At 39.6% G+C, this 22,320-nt stretch overlaps 2 protein-coding genes and 1 pseudogene across 5 annotated transcripts in view; 1 reads left to right on the forward strand and 2 right to left on the reverse strand.

The window, feature by feature from the left end:
• Positions 1-21,742, reverse strand: part of Trappc13 (trafficking protein particle complex subunit 13) — a 36,533-nt gene extending 14,791 nt beyond the window's left edge. For all 4 annotated transcript variants that reach the window (XM_055601895.1, XM_055601894.1, XM_055601893.1 and 1 more), the window contains exons 1-5: positions 21,667-21,742; positions 13,065-13,133; positions 10,688-10,787; positions 9,313-9,397; positions 137-264 (exon numbers count right to left, since the gene is read on the reverse strand). In XM_055601895.1, the coding sequence (XP_055457870.1) occupies positions 137-264; positions 9,313-9,397; positions 10,688-10,787; positions 13,065-13,133; positions 21,667-21,712 (428 nt within the window). In that variant the 5' untranslated portion in view covers positions 21,713-21,742. The remainder of the gene's footprint in view (positions 1-136; positions 265-9,312; positions 9,398-10,687; positions 10,788-13,064; positions 13,134-21,666) is intronic.
• LOC129672494 (U6atac minor spliceosomal RNA) lies at positions 11,287-11,403 on the forward strand (annotated as a pseudogene).
• Shld3 (shieldin complex subunit 3) lies at positions 16,412-21,742 on the reverse strand. The gene is made up of 2 exons (XM_055601900.1): positions 21,667-21,742; positions 16,412-17,737 (listed from the first exon to the last, which is right to left on the reverse strand). The coding sequence occupies exon 2, from the start codon at positions 17,616-17,618 to the stop codon at positions 16,863-16,865; it is 756 nt and encodes a 251-aa protein (XP_055457875.1). The 5' UTR covers positions 17,619-17,737; positions 21,667-21,742; the 3' UTR covers positions 16,412-16,862.
• Positions 21,743-22,320: the final 578 nt, after the last annotated feature.

Raw genomic sequence — 22,320 nt, forward strand, 5'->3', positions numbered from 1 at the left:
ACACACACACACACACACACACACACACACACACACACACACACACATATATCCAAGTAATATAGATTTTAAAAATACACAAAAGACAAAAGAAAGGAAACAAAAAAAAAATAAATGAGTAAAGCTTAATCCTTACATGTGCGTCCCAATTTCCTTTACTTCATGGTGTATGACATCATCAATACAACAATCAGGCTTAAGTTCAGCCACAGCAGCATTGGAGGCTGAAAGGTTTAGACGCTGAGAACTTGTCTGAAGATCCGCCTTGAAAGAAAGAGGTCAGAGGTTTCCACATGAGGTAGTTAGACACCTACAGGGTATGTGTGGCATTGTGGAAAGGACAGCAGGATACCTGGCTGGTCATCTTGGAAGAGGAAGAAGACCAGGGAGAGGGGAGGGCAGAGGGGCTAATGAGGGGCAATTGTGTGCCGTATCAAACTTCACAATGAAACCCACTGCATTATATAATTAACATACACTATTAAAGAAACTGAAAAAAAAAAAAAGGTTCAAAGGAGAAATAAAAATGAGAAAGTAGGAATAAAAGGAGAGCATGTATTCCTGTGAAAACTTTTCTGTACAACTCTGATGCTTGGGACCATGGCAAGACCACACACAATACAAACTGCAATATCAATGCTCAATGAAACCAACCAGAAAGCAGAGACTATCCAAAATCAATACAAATAGTAACATGAACTTAACAGTACTAGAATGAAGATAACAAGCATAGTAGGAGGAAGAGAAGGGGGGGGAAGCCCTAAATATGGAAAACAGATTATTGTCTAAATCAAAAGACAAAACAAGTTATACAGCTAGAGCATTTGTTTTCATAGGGCTAGGTAACTAGACAAGCATGTATATATGTATGGGCATGTATGGTTTTTATATACATGTATGTAAAGATACACATATATCTATATATGTATATATGTATACACTTAAGTATATAAATATGTATATATTACATATGCTATTAAAGAAACTGAAAAAATATATGTGCATATGTAATTATGGATAACACAAGAGATAAATTTTCACACCTGGAATAAAAAAGGTACAAATCAGAAAATCAGGTAAGTCTACACTGCTACATGCTAGACTTGATTGTATTATCAGTATGAACATAAGAGGGCTTTTTTTTCTCTCTTTTTTTTTTTCCTTTGAGACAAGAGTCTTACATAGCTCAGGCTAGTCTCAAACCTCCTGTGTAGCTAAATATGACTTTGAACTTCTGGCTTTCCCGCTTCTACCTCACGAGTACCGAGACTATAGGTGTGAGCCATGGTGCTCAGCTTGCACACACAGACGTGTGTGTGTTTCCATTAAGATTTTTTTAAAATTTTTTTATGTGCATTTAGTGTGAAGGTGTCAGATCCCTTGAAATTGGCATTACAGACAGTTAGCCATCTCTTCATCCCTCCATTAACATTTTGATTTAATTGTATGTGTATGAGTGTTTTGCCTGCTCTTAAGAGCTCCATGTACATGTACTGCCTAGGGAGATCAGAGTGGGCATGAGATTCCTTGGAATCAGAGCCAGAGATGAGCTGTTATGTAGGTGTAGGAACTGAATCTGGGTCCTCTGGGAAAGTAGTCAGTGTTCTTACCTACTGAGCCATCTCTCCAGGCCTAACACAGGGTTTTAAAATACATATTAATGGAGTTTAGTATCGATCTATCTCCCTCCCTATCTATCTATAGTTTTATGTTTATATATATGTAATATATATTAGATAGTTTATTAAAAAGCAGATTATATAAATGCTTGACAACGCAACACTGAAAGATAATCACTCAAATATATAATTAGGTGTTAGAAGCTAATTTAACTATAGAGCTAGAAAATAATATTGAATTGAACATTTGTTATTTTAACTTAAATAGCAATCTCCTTCTATATTAATTATTGGCTATAAGTGCTTAATTTGTTTGAAACATCTATTACAATCTAAAATTACTTTAGTTGTAATTTTTTTCCTTCTGTTTCCCATACTAGAAGTGTCTACAGAGGCAGAAACCTCTTGCCTTTTCCTGCTTATTTCTACATCATAGTACCTGGCTGTATTAGTCAGAGATCTCTAGAGTAACAGAGTTTATAGAATTCATCTCTTTACATATAAATACAAAGGGGTTTATTAGAATGATTTACAGCAGTGGTTCTCAACCTTCCTAATGCTGTGACCCTCTAATATAGTTTCTCATGTTGTGGTGACCCCAACCATAAATATTATTTTCCTTTCTATTTTGTTACTGTAATTTTGCTATTGTTCTGAATCGTAATGTAAATATCTATGTTTTCTGGTGGTCTTAGGCAACCCCTATGAAAAAGTCATTTGACCCAAAGGGGTCATGACCCACAGGTTGAGAAACACTTACAAACTGTAATCCAGTTAATCCAACAATAGCTAGCTGTGAATGGAAAGCCCCAGAATCTAGTAGTTTCTCAGTCCACGAGGCTGGATGTCTCAGAAGGCTGGAATTCTCAAGTAGGCTCTAATGCCAGTAAAGGAATTGACTTAGTAGCAAGGTGTGGGCAAGCAGGCAAAGAACAAAAGCTTTCTTTTTCCAAGTCTTTATACAGACTTCCACGGAAGGGAAGGCCCATATTAAAAGGTATGTCTTCCTGACTCAAGATCTAGATTAAAGGTCTGTCTTTTACTGGCTCAAAAGATTGGGATTAAAGGTGTGTGTCTTCTTAACTTAAAGATGCAGATTAGAAGTGGATCTTCCTATTTCAAATTAAGTTAAAAAAAAATCCCTTATAGGTGTCTCCTCCATTTTTATGTTTTCCAGATGTAGTCAAGTTGACAACTAAGAATATCCATCACAAGTCCAGCCCTAGTCAACATGACACACAATCATGTCTCCTTATGTTGTGATTTTTTTCAAACGGAAACAATAACCAGGTCATAATTATGCCTAAACATAGTATGACTATTCCTCATATAACTGCAAACACATTACATATTAACCATGTCATAATTATGCCTAACATAATATAACTAACCCTCATATAACACCAAACGCATTAAAAATTTAGAATAAGTGGTAATGTCCCTTGAGGGACATTCTTTTGTATTTCAAACCTAAATATGAAACCATTGGTATTCTCTTTACTGATGTTACATCACATGATAAAAAAAAAAGTTGAGGAAAGAAAACAAGAATATCTGTATAAATGCATTCTTTACAAAATACAACAGAAACTCTCATGTCAACTCTAATCCTTGTTTCTGATGTTAGTCAAATGGCCTTAGCTTCTTCTACTGCCCATTCTGTATTTCCTCCATTCTCAGCAATAACCTTAGCAGGCCTTGGTTCTTTTTCTGGAGGAGTGACCCATACCTTCATTCCAGATGGGTCTGTGCCCTTTGCCATCCTGCCTGGATTAGGCTGTTGTAGTTCCCCATTGGATTTAACCACAGGATACAGTAGTACCAAAAGATGAGATAAAGGATCTCCTGCTCTACAGACATAATCTTTCTTACCTCCACTGTGGAGAAGCGATCCAACTTTCCCATGATAATGTGGATCAAGCACTTCTCCTATTAGTGTTATTCCTTTCTTAGCCTGTTGATTTAAGGGCATTAGCAGCCCTAAGTAACCGGGGGGGGGGGGTATCTGGGGCTCAATGTTGGTCTCTGCTTGTCTTAGTTAGGGTTTCTATTGCTGCAACAAAACACCATGACCAAAAGCAAGTTGGGGAGGAAGGGCTTTATTTGGCTTACACTTCCACAATGATGTTCATCACTGAATGAAGTCAGGACAGAAACTCTAACAGTGCAGAAGCCAGGAGGCAGGAGCTGAGGCAAAGGCCATGACGGGATTCTGGTTAATGCCTGCTTTTTTATAGAACCCAGAACCACCAGCTCAGGGATGGTAACACCTACCATGAGTCCTCAATCACTAACTGAGAAAATGCCTTACAGCTGGATCTCAGAGAGGCATTTTCTCAACTGAAGCTCTCTCCTCTCTGATGATGACTAGCTTGTGTCAAATTGACACACAAAACAAGACAATATACTGCTATTGTCTGCTATACTGGCATATCTGGTACTCAGCAGCAGCTACAGCCAGGTCAGCCTTGGTGAGCAGAAGTTCATGCTGTTGAGCCCATGCATAACCCCCATCTCTGCCACCATGGCCACTCATGGCTCCCCTGGGCAATGACAGGGATAGCTGGGGAAAGAGGCTGACTGTCCACGGAATGGGTCATCCAATCTACTTGGTTACTGAACTCCTCCTTAGTTGAAGTCATCTTTTGATGAGCATTACATGGAACACAAGTATTTTCACATCCTCTGTCCCTCTGGAGAGATTTCTCCACATACTTCTTCCCCAGATGTCTTTTTCACCAATTTCCCAATCATGTCTTTCCAAGTCCCTGACCTTCCAGCCAATCCATTGGCTACAGCCCATGAATCTGTGAACAATCCCACATCTGGCCATTTCTTCTTCCAAACAAAATGTATGACCATGTCTACTGCCCGAAGTTCTGCCTACTGTGAAGGTTTCCCTTCACCCGTATCTTTCAGGCTTGTCCCAGAGATGGGTTCTCAGGCTGCAGTTGTCTGCTTCGGCATGGTGCCTCCACGACTCGCAGAGCATTAGTAACCCAGCCCAGTCTCCTCAGTCAGCCTGTCACAGGCATACCTCCACACCTCATGAGCTGACAGGTGCTTGCCTGGCAGCAGTCAGCACTACCTACTTGGTTGTTGAGTAATATATAACGGGAGTAGGCATTTGGGTAAATTCTTCCTGTAACTTGCTTGTATCTTCAGGATCTGTTCTGGCCCAATCACATAAAAACTGCTTCCATGTATAATGAATTGCTGCTGTGCACGTCCTCCTTTATGACTTGGTGGGTCAGATGACATCTACCTCAGGTCACATGATAACTTGGTGGCCCATTGTCAAATGTTCAGTTTCCATTAAGGCCCAACAGCAGGCCAAGAGCTGCCTTTCAAAGGGAGAGCAGGTGTCTGCAAATGATGGTAGAGCCTTGCTCCAAAATCCCAAAGGTCTCTTCCTTGATTCAGCTATGGGGCCTGCCAAAGGCTCCAAACAGCATCCCCATCTGCCACTGACACCTTAAGTACCACCTGGTCTGCTGGATCCTATGGTCTACGTGTTAGAGCAGCCTGCACAGCAGCCTGGACCCGTTTCAGAGCCTTCTCCTGTTCCAGGCCCTCTACAAAGCCAGCAGCTTTCCAGGTCAGCTGACATATGGCCAAGGTAACATGCCAAGTGTTACTTGTGTAGCGGCCACACCACTACTGAGGCAACTCTCCAGCCCCTTATTTCCAACCAGTGTCTTAGCCGGGTTACTACTGTGAAGAGACACCATGACCACGGTGCTCTCATAAAGAAAATAATTTAGCTGGGGCGGGCCTACAGCTTCAGAGGGTTAGCCCACTGTTGTCATGGCGGGAAACGTGGCAGGGTGTAGGCAGACGTGGTGCTGGAGGAGCTGAGTTCTACATTTTGATCTGAGGGCAGCAGAAGGAGGCTGTGCAGCACACTGGGCAGGGCTTCAACATAGGAGACCTGCAAGTCTGCCATCACAGTTTTATGCTTTCTTCAACAAGGCCACACCTCCCAATAGTGCTACTCTCTATGGGCCAAGCATTCACACACGAGTCTACGGGCGTAGTACCTATTCAAACCTCCACACCTATTTTGTAGTTAATTCTAACCTAACTTTCTTAGTGTTGGTCATTTTTTCAAGTGGGATATCTAATAATGCTGTCTCTTTTGTTATGCTCAGTTATAAAATAGTGACTCACATCAATTGGAAACTTACCATGTACAATCCCTGGCTGTTAGCCCACTGGTCATTTAATTCTCATAATTCTGAAGTAGGAAAAGCCTAGTATTATTTCATCGTATAGACAATGAAGAACAGATATAGAAAAGTAACCACTCGCCCAAGGTTAGGACAACTCATATACAATGAAGCAGAGTTTCAGAATATTGAATATACTTTCACATGGGAGGGGCATCACTCAGTTGATTGGCTTTCTGTCCTATGTACAATAGGAGATCACCGGCTAAGCTCATGTGTCATTCTTTATTATCATTAATCATAGCAACCCTGTATATGACTAAGTACTTCTTTCTCTTTTTTGACATGATTAATAACGTTGTACTGGACATTTATTCCTAATTCCTAATACATGCCAGAGCCTGTTCTAAAATTTGGAAATGTATCAGACAACAAACCAGACCAAAACCCCTGTGTTTGTGAAGTTTCTGTTTTCTGGAGAGGTGCTATGGAAGATGACTAACAAGGCTAGAAACTCTCTCTTTACAAGGCTATGCAACACACATATTTTAGATTTTCCAGGCTACAGTCTCTATTTGAACTACAGATTTACATTGCAGCTGGGTCGGAGCCAGTCACAAATTATACAATAATAAATAAGCATAGCTCTGTCAAAAAGACTTCAGTTAGGAAAATTTTGAATTTCACAAGGTTTCTACATATCATAGAATGTTGTTTCTTTTTAATCATTAAAAAAAAAAAAAAACCAAACCAAACCAAACCCTTTATTAGTTTAAAAGTCTTATTAAATAGGCTGTGTGCTCTACCAAGCTTTAATCTGGTGAAGGGTACAGACCCGGTCCATTTCTGACACATATATTTACATATCTTCTGAAGCTTGATATATGAGACTTGAAATAACTATTTTCTGAGATCCTTATGACTGTAAAACTGCAGATCAACTTCAAACCACTGTAGTTGTTTCCTTTTAACAAGATTCTTATAATCCAATTCCCCGCTGAAAGACAGCTTTGAATCAACTTCTCTTCACATATTTTTTAAAATTAATTTTTAGTAAGGATGTAAATAACAGGTATATGATATTCTCATACATGGGTATGATTGTATTTTGTTCATATTTACTCTTTCATCAATTCCCCTGTCCCTCTTTTCCTCACACTGGTCTACAAATAGCTTGTCTCCTATTTTTATATCTCATACATATCATTTAAAATATATGTTCAATGTATGAGATGAAACATAAAACATGTAAGTTTTTTCTCTCCCTCCTCTCTCTCCCTTTAGCCTCCCCAGTGACCTGTCCACACACACACACAGACACAGACACAGACACACACACAGTTCATATATTTTAAAGTTCAAATTCTGCAGATGAATGAAAACACACAGTCTGGCAATTTCCCATCTCTTGTTTAATATGATGCTCCTTCCATTTACTCTCTGGCAAACAACAGACATTCCTTTTCTCTACAGCTGAGCAGAACTCTACTGTATATATAAACCACATTCCTTTACCCATTTATCCACATAGTGAATTTATACTTCCTTTATCTAAGCCCTTTCTCTTTTGAAAACACTTCAAGTTGTGAACAAAGTTGCATATTCTAGCTTTTGACTTCTCAAATACTTCAAGAGTCTTCTGACTGGTCAGTTTTCTACAAGGTACCCCACATGGTGATGTCATTAGCCTTCCCAACACAAACTGAATATTTTTAGTAAAAGCCTAGTGCCCACTGTCTGAAAAAACTGTTTTTTGTTTTTTCGGCTAAAATATTAGCCTGGCTTTCAAGACACTGTACTAAATATCTTTACCATCTGACATGGCATGTGAGATTTTGTTTTCCTCTAAAAGCATTTACTGATTTAGTCTCCCTCTGTCCTATTCTCTTCCCCTAAGTTCTGCCTGTCTTCCAAGATCCTCTTGCCTTTCTCTCCTCTACTATGCCTCCCTGCAACTATAGAGTGACTTTCAGCATGTTTCCTCCTAAGTCTTTCAAGTACTATTATGTTAGTTGCATAAACATTACAACTATTATTTGAACTAACAGTAATTTTCTCATCTATCAAAAACCTTGAATAGAAGAAAAATGTTTCCATGGATTCCATAATATTTGGTACTGTTACATAATCATCAGTGTTTGTTAGTGACATTTAAAAATTCTAGTATTGAGCCTGGTGTGGTGGTGCAAGCCTGTAATCCCAGCACTCAGGGAGGCAGAGGCAGGTGGATCTCTGTGACAGCCAAGGCTACAGAGAGAAACCCTGTCTCAAAAAACCAAAAAACTCAAATGACAACACATGCTGGAGAGGTTGTAGAGAAAGGGGAACACTCCTCCATTGCTGGTGGGAATGTAAACTTATACAACCACTCTGGAAATCAATCTGGTGCTTTCTCAGACAACTAGGAATAGTGCTATCTCAAGATCCAGACTATACCACTCCTAGGCATATACCAAAAAGAGTCTCAAGTACACAACAAGGACATTTGCTCAACCATGTTGGTAGCAGCTTTATTCGTAATAGCCAGAATCTGGAAACAACCTAGATGTCCCTCAACGGAGGAATGAATAAAGAATTGTGGTACGTTTACATAATGAACTACTTCTCAGCTATTAAAAATAAGGAAATCGTGGATATTAGCCATATAATATAGGATAAACATACTAAAATTTGAATTCCTAAAGAAGCTAAAAAACAAGGAAGACCCCAGGGGAAGATGCTTAATCCTCATTCAGAAGGTCAAATTCGAAAGACATCCAGACATCGGAAGCAGGAGAACACAGGGAACAGGACAGGAGCTTACCACAGACAGCCTCTGAAAGACTCTACTGATTGAGGTATCAAAGCAGAGGCTGAGACTCATAGCCAAACTTTGGGCAGAGTACAGGGAATCTTAGGAAAGAAGAGGGAGACAGAAAGACCTGGAGGGGACAGGAGCTCCCAAAGGAGACCAACAGAGCCAAAACAAACAAATAAACAAACAAACAACAACAACAACAAAAAAAACCTGAGCCCTGAGGCCCCTGCAGAGACTGATACCCCAACCAAGGACCTAAAACCCCTGCTCAGATATAGCCCATAGACTCAGTCTCCAGGTGGGATCCCTAGTAGGGGAGCAGGGGCTTTCTCTGGCATGAACTCAGTGGCAGGCTCTCGGATCACTGCCCCATAGGTGACAGAGGAAGACAATGCAACCAGTCCTGATGAGACCTGATAGGCTAGGGTCAAATAGAAGGGGAGGAGGACCTCCTCTACCAGTGGACTAGGGAAAGGGCATACGGAGAGGAGGGAAGGAGGGTGGGATTGGGAGGAGACAAGGGAGGGGGCTACAGCTGGAATACAAATTGAATTAATTGTAATAAATGATAATAATAATTTTTTTTAAAAAATGAGAAACAAACAAGCAAAACAAAACAAAAATTCTAGTATTGATTGACTGTTAATTTTAATGAGGTTTCCAAGGCTCAGGAGAAATGAAACTTTTTATCCAAATAAAACGCTTTACAAATAAGAATGTCACTTACCTTCACCAATATATCTTTTACAACTTGATTGCTGTCATTGTGAACACTGATATAACTGGAAAAGGTCTCTCCTAAAAATATATTCCTATGAAATGAAACAGCATTTAGGCAGAAACTCATTCAGTCCTTAAGGAAATCACTCTGTCAAGTAAGAACTTCAGGTGGAAGAACATTTACTGAGGGTCAGGGAACTCTTTCTTCAGCAACCTTTGTTTTAGGGTCGAGGAAATGTTTCTTCTATGCTCTCTGTTTTCATTAGGCTGTTCATTTATTACCTACTGCACTTCAGAGTGAGAGTATAATTACACATGAGATAATACTGTCGTCAACTGCTATACAAATTTCTGGCCATCCTGGAAATAATGGTCACTGTAATCATTGCTATGCTGTCAGAAGATTTCTAGCTGAATACATTGGAATGTCATTTTCATTTTTTAAATGACTTATGCTCTAAATCTAAAAGTTCCAAGTTAATTTGTCTTGGAGAACTTTGCTATTACTTTCCTTAAAAAATGACTACTGGTTTTACACTATATAACTTTTTTTAAAACATTGTATGATGTTTTACATGTATGGGTGCTTTGCCTGCAAGTACGTCTGTGGACTACATGCGTGCAGTACATGTGGAGACCTGAAGAAAGACTCAGATTTCTTGGAATTGGAGTTATGAACAGGCAGTTGTGAGCAACCATTTGGGTATTGGGAATTGAGCCCAGGTCCTTTGTAAGAACAGCCTGTGCTCTTAATGGCTGAGCCACCTCCTTAGCCACTAACTCTATATAATTTTAATAACTTTATATCAATACATTTCCAAGTTTATGATTATACCATGTAAGCTTAAATAAAACAACAACAACAACAACAAAAAATACTGAACCCTAAAAAGTTCCTTCAAATTTTCTCAGTTGCAAAACAGTGAAACCAGATTATTAACTACTGATGAGAAAAGAAATGAAAACATTTATTTTCTGACTAGCTGCTAAGTCTGATATATTTTGTAAATAGAGAGAGCTGTGAATGAGGCCGAGTAAGAGCTGCTCTGAAAATGATAGCCACATTGATTAGTTCAGCTAAAGGCACAGTCAGTGTAAGCCAGGGCTAGGGCTGTTGACAGTGCTGTGGCAGAGCACATAACCAGCATGTACAAAACCTGTACCTTTAGCCACAATTCAAAGAACAAAGTTAAAACGCTACAGTCATATTTAGAATCACTAGTTACTACATTGCTCTTGTAAAAAATAAAAACAGAATCAAGAGCAATTTATATGTTTTTACCACTTATTGCATTAGCCTCACTTTCCTACTCTATATACAAATATGATACAAGAGCTTTCGGGGACTGCTGTGCATCTTATGTAAATCTATCATTTCTTACCCGAAATTTTGGGGTAGAGTCAACATTTCTCCCAACATTAAAATCTCTGCACCATTTACAGTTGAAGGATCATCTCTCATTAACTGGTTGAAGAGATCACCTGCAGCAAAAGAAAAACAAAACTCTAACACCTACCTTTTTGTAAAATTTAACTTTATTTACATATCCATTCACGACAATTCATTCACTCTGTATCCCTGCTGCAGCCCCCCCCTCCTCTCCTCCCCCCATGCCCTTTCTCTAGTCCCCTGTTAGGAGAGAACCTCCTTCCCTTCTATCTGACCCTAGTCTATCAGGTCTCATCAGGACTGGCTTCATTGTTTTCTTCTGTGGCCAGCTCTTTAATCACCTTTCCTGCGGCCTCCCTCCCCAACCCCCCGCCCCGGGAAAAGTGATCAAAGAGCTGGCCAATGAGTTCATGTTAGACGCAGACCCTGTACTCCTCACTAGGGAACCGACCCGGAAACTGAGCAGCCAATTGGCCTCTCCTGAACGGGGGTCTAGGTCCTCTCCATGCAAGGTCCCTGGGTGGAGCATCGTCCCTGCAGGCCCTCCTGGACCCAGGTACCTTGGCTACATTGCTCTCCATGTGGAGATCCTGACTCCTCCAAAGGAGGGAAGGTTAGTGCTTCCCTTGAAAAAGATGGAAGAGGCCCTTGGGCCAACAACACACATATAGTTAAGGCATTGCCACCTACTTCTAACACCTACCTTTAAAGCAAGCTTTTCTTATGCAAAGAACTGGGAACCAGTGGGCAGCTCAGTGGGAGAGCACTTGACTAGTATTCATAATGTGACTGGGCAGTTTCCTCTGTCTTGTTTCACTTGGAGCCATCTTTGATTTAACCTGAAATTGATATTCCCTTTTTCTACATCTGCTGTAAAGAGTCCCGTGGGAAAGTCCCCAACCCTGTTCTATAGACTCACGGTTGAAATAACTCTAGCTAACTGCATGTTTTGGGCTTCTGTTAAATTGCTTGCTTTACTTGTCTTTGCAACTGTCAAATACGATGCAGTTTTTCTGTGTTTTTTTTTTTTCCTTTAAAAGCTACCCACATTGAGGATGCTTTATGAGAAGCATTTCTCTCCAGGCAGTTACCAGCTGGCTTAATACAGGCTCTCAATTAAGACTTTGGTTGGGCTGAGTAGTCTTTTTGTCTTTAAACCATAAAGCCCTGGAGGATTTGACCCCTAGCACCACGGGCAGTTGAGTGAGGGAGAGTGTCAGATATCTTTTTAATCTGGGCACAAATAGTATTAAAATTTTAATTAACTTTTTCAAAACAAATACAACTGGGTGTAGTGATGCAAACCTGAGATCCTAGAATTTAGAAGTGGGAGGCAGGAGGTTTGGAATTTAGAGCCAATCTCAGCTACATGGTGCCTTTCAGGCCAGCCTGGGCTATGTGAGTTTCTGTCTCAAAAACTGAGATATAATATTTATATTCATTTTTTTAATTACAATATTAAACTTCAATATACATTACAATGTAAAATGCCATTTAAAATTTTTACTATCATAAAATTCATGTCAAAAAATTCTGGTTACATATTGTGCCTGTAATCACAGCACTTGCCATGTTAAGACAGGTGGACCAAGAGCTCAAGACACCTGGGGAGTGCTGGAGAGATGGCTCTGCGGTTAAGAGCACTGCCTGTTCTTGCAGAGGTCCTGAGTTCAATTCCCAGCAACCACATGGTGACTCAAGACCATCTACACTGAGATCTGATACCCTCGTCTGACATGCAGATGTACATGCAGACAGAGCACTCATATACATAAAATAAATGTTATATAGCCTTTGGCACAGTTCCCTGCAAGCTCTCCCCTCCCTGTGTCTATAGGAGAATTAGGTACTGTGTTCCTGCCCATACTAGGAGTGTGCTCCTAATCTATATCAAGCATCCTTCAAGTACCTATTTCCAACTAATTATGTACACCTATCTTGGAAGTCCCATCAACTCCCCAAGGACTGTATAGTCTTTTTCTATCTGAATAAAGTTGAGCTACTTCCCTGAAGTAGTTTCTGGAGGTCATTTCTGTTGTGCTCGTGGTCCCCCAAACCCTTTGCCTCACCTTCTGTTCCTCCTGTCTTCCTGCCTTGGTGGGCTGGAGGTCAACAGCCACCCAGGGAAGACGAGAACTACATATATTTGAAGACATAGGTAGTATTCTGATAGTGTTAGAAATATGGATGTATCTTAAACTAAAATTCTCTCTCGTCATAACATCATCTTGACTTGTAGATTATAAATGAGCCTGATCTCTCAGATGGCCACTATTCACATCATAAAAGTACAGACAACACATATTGGCAAGGGTAAGTGCCTTCCAAAATAAAGTGGACCACTAAAGTTTCAACTTTTCTTTACATACCAGGCAAGTCTTTCTCTTCACATGTTACCGGAATATTGGTGAACAAAGTCGGCTTAGTCAATCGCATCACTGTCAATTAAGAAAGACAAAATGTTTAAATTGTTTAGTTGAGTACACATTATTCATCAATTTCATACTAATATAATTTAGTTATGCTCTTAGATATAGGTACTAACACTATACAAGGTTAGTATTATCCCTATTATACAAGGCAGACAATGCCTACTGAAGTCAATTTGCACATTAGCAAAATAAGTTAGTGACAGAACCTAAACTAGAACCGGGGTGGCTTCACACTGTTTAAAACATGTCCCTGAAACAGTTGTTAATTGTAAACTTGGGGTCACAGGGGTGAAGTCTTATTAAAAATATTCCAGGGAATTCAAGCAAGACTCTATTCCCGTGTTAACCAGCTCAAGGCTTGTGTTGGTGTCTCCAACCTTCACTTTTACTTTTGAAAAAAGATCTATCATCTATCTATTTGTCTATCTATCTTCATGTATTTGAATGCTTTGCCTGGATATGTGTATGTGTACCATGTAAGTAGCTAGTCAGAGGCGGTCACAAGGTCCTCTGGAACAAGAGTTGCGGAAGGCTGTGGGCCACCATTACGGAATCTGGTTCCTGTGCAAGAGCAATATATGGGTGCTCTTAATCACCAAGCAATCTCTCCTGCCCCGTTCTTACTTTTTAACTAGGAAAAAAAGTTAAAATTATTAAATATAACACAAAGACAAGTAAGTACCCTGAGAGAGGCAGCCTTCTTAATTTAAATAGCTAAAATCCAAAGCCCATCTTTGTTGTTGTTTTGTTGTTAAGTCTAGATGGGCTCAGGGTCTATATCCTCCTTCATTAGCTGAGTATGGGATTACAGGTGTGTAATACAGCTATGCGTACCACATGATTGCAAATCTATGAGACACATACTGGGCAAGCAGAATTACATAAACAGCTCATTCTTCAAACTTTATTGTTCTTGTATGAAGTTTTGGGACAAGGTCTCACATTCATAGTCCAAGATGACATGGAATGTGCTATGAAGCTCAGGCTAGCCTTGAAATTTCAATCTCCTTTCAAGTGCTGGCTTTATAGCCACAAGTCACCACGCCCAGTTCCTTCCTTTAGTGCTTCTGAAATATGTCTCACCAGCAGCCCAGATTGTCCTGGAACCTGGAGATACACCCGCCTTTGCCTCCCCAGTGCTGGGATTAAAGACATGTGCCACGCTTGGCTCTCCTTGGGCTATTAAAAAAAGAAAGAAAGCTAGGGTTTCAATGTACTTTTCTAGAGAACAGAATAAAATGTGCCAGTATCAAAGGCGTGTTTACAACCATCTCAAATATTATAATGAACTAATGGATCTAAAAATACCGAAGATATAGGTAGAGAAGAGCAAATTGTACCGGTGAAAGCGAGGTTTAAGAAACTCCGGCAGTGGGCTGGGGAGATGGTTCACTTGGTAATGTACTTGTGTTAGACCTCAGAAACCACGTATGAAAGGTTGGGCGTGGTGACGTGGACGCTTAGGGCTTGCCGGTCAACTTGCCCAGCCTACTTGAAACACTTCAGGTCAGGGAGAGACCGCTTCCCTTAAATCAGGAAAGCAAAGCAAACAAAGCAAGGTAGCTGATGCTCGAGGGGCCTCGGATGTCCTCGGGCTCTGTAAGTATTCACACACAAGAAACACTGACGGAGCAACTAAAAGGAAGTACTAGCTATCGGACAGTAATTTTATGTCTGTGCTTCAATGTTAAGCTATTTGTCAAAAAATACCAATTTAGTCTCATAAGAAGAAAAACACACACACACAAAAAAAAAAAAAAAAAAAAAAGAAAAACACATGAGTTTTATTTGGGAATCAGATAATCACTGGGCACATCTGATAGTACAAGTGCCTAGAATAGAAACCTGGAAACACACATTCATTATAATTTTTTTTTTTTTTTTTTTTTTTTGACACAGGGCTTGTCTGTGTAGTCTTGGTTGTCCTGGACTCACTTTGTAGATCTGGCTGGCCCTGAACCATCACATCGATCTGTCTGCCTCCGCCTCCCTAAATACTGGGATTAAAGGTGTGCACCACCATGCCTGGCTTCATTATAAGTCTTAATTAAGGCAAAAGTCATAAGTTAGTGAACTGGGCCAAGTACAATTTGCATAGTCATTTTGTTTGGCCAGGAGCTGAGAGACTAGGTAGACTCAGGTTCAGTGTCTTTACTGCATTTTATAGCCTCGCCTGTTTGGCTCTCAGAGGCATTCAAGATTGAACCCTAGATTAACTTTTAGTGTTTTCTGAAGATTACTTATTAACTGAGAACTCATTTTGAATACTAAAACAAACAAACAAAAAACCCCCACAAAAGCCCCCACACTTGCTATTTGTTATGTTGGGAAATGAAGTTAGATGTGCCTAAAACCAGGTCAAAGTTCAAATAAGCAAACCAAAGTTTATAAGTTGGATACTTCCACATCTCATCTTTCTCTACCCATTATCTGCCTCTTCCCAGAGAGTAAGTGCTGATTGTATCTTTCCAAATGCTCTGATTTATCTTTCCACACTTTATCTTTCTTTCCCTAGTATATCTCATGTGTGAGTAAACAGTGGACTCTTCAAAGGGCGGGAGTTTAATGGTATCAGCTAATGGCAGAATCACCTCGTCCCAGGAATCCACGTAGAGCACTAAGCACATCCTTTTAAAAGGCTTCTAGAGGACCAGACAAGGAGGTGGTGGACAAAAGCAATTCCCAGGAGCTACATGGTGGAAGGAAAGAACCAACCAATTCCTGCAGGCTGTCTTCCATATATGCACTGTAGCATGTACACTCACACAATACATACATGTAATTTAAAAATAAGATAAAAGGCTTCTAGGAAATAACGGTGGGTTCTAAGTTCTCAGGCCTTGATAACCTCTTAAGTATTGTCTAGGTAAATGGGAAATTAACCTTTTCTTCTTTAGAATGACTGGGCTATTTGAAGTAAAAAAATTTTAACTTCTCAGTTTTTTGGTTTTGTTTTGAGACAGGGTTTCACTGTGTAGCACTGGCTGTCCTGTCAACTCTGTAAACCATGCTGGCCTAGAACTCACACAGATCCACCTGTCTCTGCCTCCCTCTTACGTGCTGGGATTAAAGGCGTGTGCCACCACCACTTGCCAACACCTCAATTGAGTCTCAGAGAGGTAGAAAGCAATTTATCTTTGGTAAATCAGAAAATTTCAAAATTTCCACATATGAAAACAAAGAAACTCCTTTTAATTCTTGGATTTAAAAACTGATACTTTTAATTATTATAATCCTTTCAAAATAACAAAACTATCACAAAAGTGCTATGATTTCCCAACTTTTAACCCTTGATTGGCAACCTTGTGATAAATCCTGGAAAATAAAAAATCAGACATACTTGTGTTAAGACTTTTAATTTTACACACAGCCCACATTTACTTAGGTAAGTAAGGATTTTAAGTAATCATTAAAATTCAAATCATTTAAACTCAATCAGTGGGATAAATAGAACACTTACTTTCAATTTTATTACAAACAATAATTCATCACAGTTTACTTAAAAGAATGCTAATGAACAATCTAGAATGCTCCTGACTTGACTGACAAGCCTTCAAATAATGAGATACTTATTTATATACTGGTCACAAACTGTACACATTTACACAATTATTTCTTCACAGTATAAAAAAAGCATCAAAATTTAAGGTAATGATCAGTAAAATTTATTCATGTTAATTTCAGTCCATATTTGTTTTATTTATTTCATTCAGAATATTTTTTGATAATCAGAATTCACATACTAAAAATAACGCCATACTTATGTACAAATAAATTAATTTTCCCAACCAGAGATAATCTCTCTTTAAGAAGACTTCCTACATATTCACAATACATGATGTCACAGAACACCCATATTTGGCCTAACTGTCTCTGGATGGTAGCATTACAAGAAGGAAGTTCATGGTGCCTGATAAGGTGATTGAGTTTTGTCCAAATGTCTTCCAGCGTCTGGTTGTTGCAAACACTGTCTTCTTCTAATGTCCATCTTGCTCTATGAAGGGAGTGCAAATGTAGTGTCTTTAGACTAGCTTGCAGTTTTTTAGACAAAGGAAAAAACTTTTCTGGACAGTGTTTACTGCCAAGTGAAACACTCCAGGATCTCTTCTTGGGCTGATTTTCTTTTCTTGAATTTTTATCCAAACTTCCGGAACTAGTCTGTTCATTCAGTGTGTGTGACTGGACTAAGTTCTGCATTTTCACACTAGTTTGAAATTCCAAAAGATCTACTGTGCAGTCATAGCTCTGTGACTTAATGCTAGGCTCTGAAATGGTTAGGCGCTGTTTCACAGTCTCAGCAGCCTCTCCAGAAATGGCTGGTGGTAATCTTTTAGGCTTGAGTGGAAGTTTGGACCCATCTTGTGGAAACCAAGGAACAAATCTTGATAGAGGGTGAGTAGGAAAGTCTTGGATTGCCTTTTCTACAATTTTTGCCAGCTGCGTGGGATCATTTTCATATGGTCGATAATGTAATATTACTTCAGTAGTCATTCTGCACTAATCCATTAACTCTTAATGAAGAGAAAATTTCTTAGCTGAATTCTTCAGAGCTAGAATGTAATTGATTATTTACAAATTTGTCTCTCTTGTCAAATCAGAAGAAACAGGACCTAAAGTAGAAGTATTGCAAAGAATAAGATTTTGTAGGGACAGCCTGCATACAGATAGGCAGAAAGAAGGCAAAACCAAACACCATTCCCCATATGGTATTTTAACAAAGTGCTATGGCAAACGTAACTATAATCACACACTTGAAATTTTTTTTTCTTACAACAATAAGGTATGTGAATTGAATTCTAGTCAAGATTACATTTAGCCTGAAAATGCTGATAGTACGCTCAACTAAATGGATACAAAGGACTTTGAAATATCATCATTAAAATGTTAGGTAATCATAGCTCTAAAAACAGAAAAGTTCTCTAAGTCTTACCATGTAATGTAATATTTAAAAATTTTGCAGAGCTGGAGATGGTTCAGTAGTTTAAGAACACTGGTTGTTAAAAACGGAAGAGAAATAAAAGTTTCCTAAGTCTTACCATGTAATGTAATATTTAAAATTTTTGGGGAGCTGAAGATGGCTCAGTAGGTTAAGAACACTGGTTGTTTTTCCAGAAGACTCATTTTAATTCCCAGCACCCACATGATGGTTCATGACCATCTATTACACAGTCCAGAGTATCTGACAGTCTCTTCTGGTCTCCATGGGCACTGTACGCACATGGTGTACAGACATACATACATGTACCAACATGTAGGCAAAACATCCATATAAATAAAAATAGTCTTCTAAAACCAATGTATGTTTAAAAAACAATGACTTCAAAATTAAGAAAAATGAAATTCCTAGGGTTTTAAATTTATTTTTTTGTTTTGTTTTAGTTTGAGACAGGGTTTTACCACAAAATTCTGGCTGTCTTGGAACTTACCATGAAGACCAAAATCTACCTGCTTCTGCGATAAAAAAAACATGTACCATCTTGCCCTGCTCCAAATTACTAGCTTAAAAATGTATTTGCCATAAAATACGTTTATACTTTAAAATTTTATGAATTCTACCAATACAGAGGCTAAAATATTTAGTTATTATATCTCTTTCTCAATAGTTAACATCAAAAACATGAAAATGGATTAATTTTGCATATTAATCCAGATAGAAAACGGGCTATGGCAAAGTCTGCTTCATATAAAGGTGGTTTTAAGTAGTATCGAGACTAGCTCTATGGCTCCTGAATGCCAGTGTAGAGGAAGAACAAATACAGAAATTCTCATGACGTCCCAAATTAAAGCAGTGACAGGAAATTCCAGCACACAGGGCCTCAAGAATGGAGCCAGCCAGGATCTGATCCACAGTTGGGCATCCTAATCAGGCCAAAGATGAGTATAATAATAGAGGCTCTTCTGTACTCTAACACATACACACAGACAGACATACACACAACAAGCACACACAAGCACACATACAAATATAATCTTTTACTCCCACAGCATGAGAACTAATCAATGAAATTTCTTATATTGCTACAGTAACTATGACCTAGATTTCTGTCATGATGTCTTAACAAAACCAGTCTGATACTGAAGAATTAAGAAGTAACTAATTGTCTAAAAAATCTTTTTATACCCCTAAAAAAAACTAAAATTAGCCATGCGTGGTGGCGCATGCCTTTAATTCTAGCACTTGGGAGGTAGAGGCAGGCAGATCTCTGTGAATTCAAGGCCAGCCTGGTCTACAAAGTGAGTCCAGGACAGCCAGGGATACACAGGAAAACCCTGCCTTGAAAAACCAAAAAGAAAAGAAAAAAATAACTAAAATTTTCTTAAGATTTGTAAGTTGTGGTATAATTTGATGACATATTCTTTAAATAATTGATAATGAACACTTCTTGGCCTTTTGGCTTATGATCAAGGATGAAGAATTAATGAGTTAATTATTTCTTTCTTTACACCTTTTCACTGTAAGGTAGGACACTGAGAAATCTTTTGTTGTTGTCTGAACTTATTCACTGATATACTCAAGAGACAACTGAAATCTTGAGAGCTCTCTTTGAGTAAAATACATTTTCATTTCAAGAATAGCAGGCGAGTCTGGGGATGGAGCTCAGTCCGTAGAGTGTTTGCCTGAAATTTTTAGTAGCTTCAAAGTTGTGTGAAATCACACTTAGCAACCAATATAACTGTTTTAAAGGCAGAGTTTCTCTGTGTAGCCTTAGCTGTCCTTGGCTCTCTTTGTATACCAGGCTCAAAGTGAACTCACAGGAGTTGCCTGTTTCTGCCTCCCTGAGTGATGGAATTACAGGCTTGGGCCAATGCACTCGTCTGTTTTAAATTTATGAATATATGTGCATAACAATTTCATGGCCTATGAAAAAGCTATTTGTTTCACTTGCTAGGCTGCAATAGTATCTTAGAAAGATGAGGAAGGCCTTGTTGAATTATTGCCAGGATCTCTTACTAGATAGGTTATCTTGAAAAGTTGCTAGACCTTAAAAGATAAGTAGTATCTATTCCACACACTAGATGTAAGAACGAGATAATGAATACACAGTAAGTTCCTTTTATACTGATACAATCTTGTTTTCGTGCAGAAACCTACAGATTTCATTGTTCTATTATCTAATGTTTCTTAGTTCCACATTCAGAGACAGTCATGTTAACTGTAGCCACAGAAAAATGATCGTATGTTATCACTGGAACTGGTGAGCTTCTGGAATGTAAGATAGGTAGATCACAAAAAATGTGGGGCAGGGGAGGGGGATATAGACTATATCAAAAGAGGCGCATTAAGGAAGGTAAATGCAATTCAATCTAGTTCAAATGTCTTGTAAGCATTTCCCCAGGCCAGTCCAAGGCCCTGATAACCTGTTAACCGCACATTCCAAATGCAAAAAAGTACATTTGTGGGGGTAGAGAGATGGCTCAGAGTTTAAGAGCGCTCATTGGCTGCTCTTCCAGAGGTCCTGAGTTCAATTCCCAGCAACCATATGGTGGCTCACAAAAATCTATAATGAGATCTGGTGTCCTCTTCTAGCATGCAGGTTTACATGCAGACAGAACATTGTATACGTAATAAATAAATTAATATTTTTTTTTGAAAAAAGTACATTTGTGGCAGAAAGCATAAAGCTGAAAATATTTTTTAAATAAAAGGTTTTCAATAAGTAAATTCGAGGAAAATGCCTTGCTAGCTTTTTTCTGGTCTAATTAAATCATTAAAACTTATTCAATGCTGAGCACAGTGGTGCACTAAGGTAGGCAGAGGCAGGTGTATCTCTATGAGTTCAAGGTCAGCCTGGTCTACAAAAGCAAGTGCAAGACAGCCAGGGCTACACAGAGAAACTCTGTCTCGAAACAAAACAAAACAAAACAAAACAAACAACAATAATAATAAACCCACAGTGTCAAGTATATTTCAACAAATCTAAGAAGTATTACGTGTAGTGAGATTTATTTCTAAATCCTTGGCATTCTCAGGCAACTGTAACTACAGATAAGCTAAATCCTGGCAACTTCCTTCGTCCCTCCCCCATGAAGGGGTAAAAGAGTAATTCAAAAAAACAAATCAAAGCAAAACAAACTCAGCCTGTCACGGTGGGGCCTGTAATACCACCACTCAGAGAGGCAGAGGCAGGCGGAGCTCTGTGAGTTTAAGGCCAGCCTGGTCTACAAAGCGAGTCCAGGACAGCCAAGGCTACACAGAAAAAAACAAAAAACAAAAACAAAAACCCTGTCTCGAAAAAACAGAAACAAACAAGCAATCAATCAAAAAACAAACTCACTAAACGCCAGCTGAAACTTATGCTGGTTCACACAAATCTCTCCAGCAGGGTCGAGGCATAAGCTTGGGCTGCCAAAATCTGGGGGCTGTGGTAGCACAGACCACAAAGGAGCTTAGGTTTGCATTTCACTGTGGCCAGCATCTCCGATACCGAGCAGGAAGGCTAAGTGCCCTGTTTACAGGCAAGGCCTAGGTCGGGCATTCTTCAAATAGCGAGTGTAAGGGAAAGTAACGGAGGAAAGAGGCTCGGGCTCGCAAGTTTACCTTTCAGCGCCAGCAGGTGCTCCTGTTTCGGGGGGTTCACCTCCATCTTGACAGGCACTTCTGACCTCAGCCTGCTCAGCCTGAAGTTTGATGCCGGTCGGGAAGGAAACTGCAAAGCGCAAGTCCCGGAACACCCGGTGTCAAACGCACGCCCGGATGACTTAAACCCTCTTTCCGTTAAATCCTTTACGGCCCCATCGAAATCTTTGCACCAAGGCCATTCCTTCGCTCAGAAGTACACGCACTTTCCTCAACCACAGAGGCAGACACGAAAGAGCTACTCCTGGCGAACCACACAAGGCCTCCCAAAGGCTTACATTGCGCGGTGGGGGTGGGGCGAGGAAGTGGCGTGGCATGCTGGGATTTGTAGTTTATTTTGTAAAAAATTCACAGCGGGAGGAGGATAGCAAGGAGCTGTAGCTCACTCCTTCACTCTGGCTCTTTTCAGTTTTTGAGGAAAAAAATCAGTACAGGAACGGCATTTTTGTTTGTTTGTTTGTTTGTTTTTCACATTTTTTTTCTTCCCTCCATTACTCGCGGACGGCTTCAAGACAGCATAGCGCGCACGCGCAGGCCGTACAGCCAATGACTGACGGGAGAGAAGCGTTCAGACGAGGCGGAACGGCGTCCCATCTGCACTGCGCACGCGTGGCG

This window comes from Psammomys obesus, unplaced genomic scaffold, assembly GCF_907164565.1.
Source record: "Psammomys obesus unplaced genomic scaffold, mPsaObe1.curated_primary_1811, whole genome shotgun sequence".
Lineage (NCBI taxonomy): Eukaryota > Metazoa > Chordata > Mammalia > Rodentia > Muridae > Psammomys > Psammomys obesus.

Bases quoted from the DNA above. Each gene is read 5' to 3' on its own strand.
- Shld3 (XM_055601900.1), bottom strand. From the start codon at position 17,618: ATGACTACTGAAGTAATATTACATTATCGACCATATGAAAATGATCCC.